Source organism: Cynara cardunculus, assembly GCF_001531365.2.
Source record: "Cynara cardunculus var. scolymus isolate 2C chromosome LG 1, CcrdV1, whole genome shotgun sequence".
NCBI classification, from domain to species: domain Eukaryota; kingdom Viridiplantae; phylum Streptophyta; class Magnoliopsida; order Asterales; family Asteraceae; genus Cynara; species Cynara cardunculus.
The window spans coordinates 13,882,897-13,885,340 of NC_037528.1; the positions used below are offsets into that span (position 1 = coordinate 13,882,897).

The 2,444-nt window shown below is 37.8% G+C and overlaps 1 protein-coding gene across 1 annotated transcript; it reads right to left on the minus strand.

Moving 5' to 3' along the window:
• Window positions 1–307: 307 nt before the first annotated feature.
• On the minus strand, window positions 308–1,980 carry LOC112524789 (protein ASYMMETRIC LEAVES 2-like). Its single transcript, XM_025134745.1, has 3 exons — window positions 1,909–1,980; window positions 1,757–1,822; window positions 308–1,182 (listed from the first exon to the last, which is right to left on the minus strand). Exon 3 carries the CDS (start codon window positions 1,170–1,172, stop codon window positions 309–311), a length of 864 nt encoding a protein of 287 aa, XP_024990513.1. The 5' UTR covers window positions 1,173–1,182; window positions 1,757–1,822; window positions 1,909–1,980; the 3' UTR covers window position 308.
• Between the last annotated feature and the right edge of the window lie 464 nt (window positions 1,981–2,444).

The following is a 2,444-nucleotide window of genomic DNA, read 5'->3' on the forward strand; positions in this document are numbered from 1 at the left end:
CTAGCATTAATTAATTATTATTATATTTTTCAGATCAATATTTATACTCATTTTTTAATCTTGATTTGGTAGGTAAGAAATAAGAAAAGCACCATAAACAAGGAATAAAATAAATTTAATCAAATGTCCCTTAAATTCAACAATTTAACTAGAGAAAATTAAAGAAAAACGGCTGAGTCCTTAGCTAGCTAGAGAGACAAAATTAAATTAAAGGAGATTTAATTACCTAATTTAAAACTAAACTTTGATTTAAACAAGATCTAGCTAGCTAATAAAGATTAAGTGTGTGGAGAAGCAAGTACGATCGATCAACACGGTCTGACAATCCTACCTTCCGGACTACCGGCTCTTTGTGGTTGCTGCTGGAGCAAAAGCTGATGCGGCTGAAGGTGGTGGGGAACTTGCTGTGGTTGGTGTTGGATTTGATATATGTTATTATCATAAGAGCCTCCCAATGATAAAGAAGGTGACATGGCTGCAGCGGTGGTGGTCATATGGCTGAACTCGCTACCAGTCACCTGTGCTGAAACTACATCAAACCCACTGTTATACCCTAGAACATCCGCCGACCGCTGTTGCTGATCATCGTAGTTTCTTAACACCTCCGGCTGTTCTCTGTCACCAGTGGCAGCAAGCAGTTGTTGCTGCTGCTGCTGCTGATCCTGGAGTATTTGCTGATGGTGCTGAACCTCCCGGAAACAACTACTCCTGGGTCCGGTCAATCCCAAAACTGGTTCCGGCTGCATGTTGTAAGGTACAACTGAGTGTTGAATAAAACCGTGATTCAAAATTGGAAGCATGGCCGATGGCCCAATGTAATTAGACAGTTCCCTTTTAGCATTGTCTAAGTCGATCTGGACTTGCTTTAATCGATGCTGGAGAATCGAGATTAATCCCACACAGCCATAAACAGGATCCCGGAGCCTTGCATCGGCCTCGTAGGCTAAAGAATTAACGGCATCTTCTCGTTGCGTGGGGTTGAGCTCGTTGAGGATTTTGGCAACGTTGCTTGCTCCAAAGACTTTGTGTACGTTGGCGAATTTCTGAGGCTGGTCTGGCGGAAAGTAGGGTGCGAAAACACATTCTTGTATGCATCTACGACGTAGAAACTTGCACGCTGCACACGGTGAATTTGACGACATTTTCTCCTTTACCTTCACAACTGCATACATATTTTGAGAACTGCACATACAAATTGTTGATGAAATTTAAATAAACCAGCATATCGAAATTGATTTTTGGATCTAGTACGGAAGTAGATTTAATTAAGATATAATATTCAAAAAGATTAATCAATGGGATCATGTTGACAGACTAGATCTGTCGACTATAAACAGACGCACATTCATGAGAGGATTCAGATAAATGAATATCATTATATATGGCAATCGGAGAAGCTTCACGTGCCGAATTAATTATATATGTTCTACTTGATCAAAGTCAGCGAATTTGATTAAGCTAATCAGAAAAATCAAACAAGTAAGTTTAAGAGAGGTCGAGAACCGAAACAAAATATATAGCATTACGGAACTTGTATTCAAACATTTCCAAAGATCTATCACCTCTGTGTTTTGATTCAATTTGTTAATGATTAAGCTCTTTAGATCACACTCTTATTCTACTAATTCCTTCTCCAGAAGAAAAACCTAATTGCGTGAAAAACATATTATGCAAGAAACAAGAAAAGAAGTTGAAAATGAAGATGAATAGAATCAGAGATGAGTTGATTTCATCGTAAAATAAATGATGTACGTACCTTGAATTCAAAGAGATTGGAGATGGTAGCTAGGGTTCAAGTGCAGAATCCGATCATCATAAAACCCTAGCAAAAATGATATGAGGAAATAAATATGAAATCAGACCCCAACACACACACACACACACAAAGTATTTGAAGAGAAGCATTACCTAGACGTCATTTCTGTGCGTGTATTGATGATAAGTCTGAGGGAGATGAATCCTTCGCCGTAGAGATTTAGAGAGAGGATGAGTTTTGACCGTCGGATTAAAATTCGGGGGTTTGTTACAGCATGGTTGGAGAGAGAGAGAGAGAGAGAGAGAGAGAGGGACATGACCTATATGATTCTGAACGATCACTTAAATGCCCCCTGAGTTTCCTCTTTGTCCCTGTACGGTTTTCCGTCTATTTCCATAATTACCCCTTTCTTTCCATCTACACATTTTCTAATAAACTAACACTAAAATCTAAACTTCATCACTATTGAATTAAATACTATTCTTCTCCAAATCTTTAAAGAGATTGGTCAAAAGCAAGGTACAATTTAGAGAGTTGACGCCAAATATAATAAAGTCTGATTTCCCCTCTCTCTCTCTCTCTTTTTTTTTTTTTTAATAAACTGAAGTTCTTTTTTACCATGTTTATTATGGATTTGATTTACCTGATATTGATTTTGTTACAGCTATCATATTCTTAACCAATACTA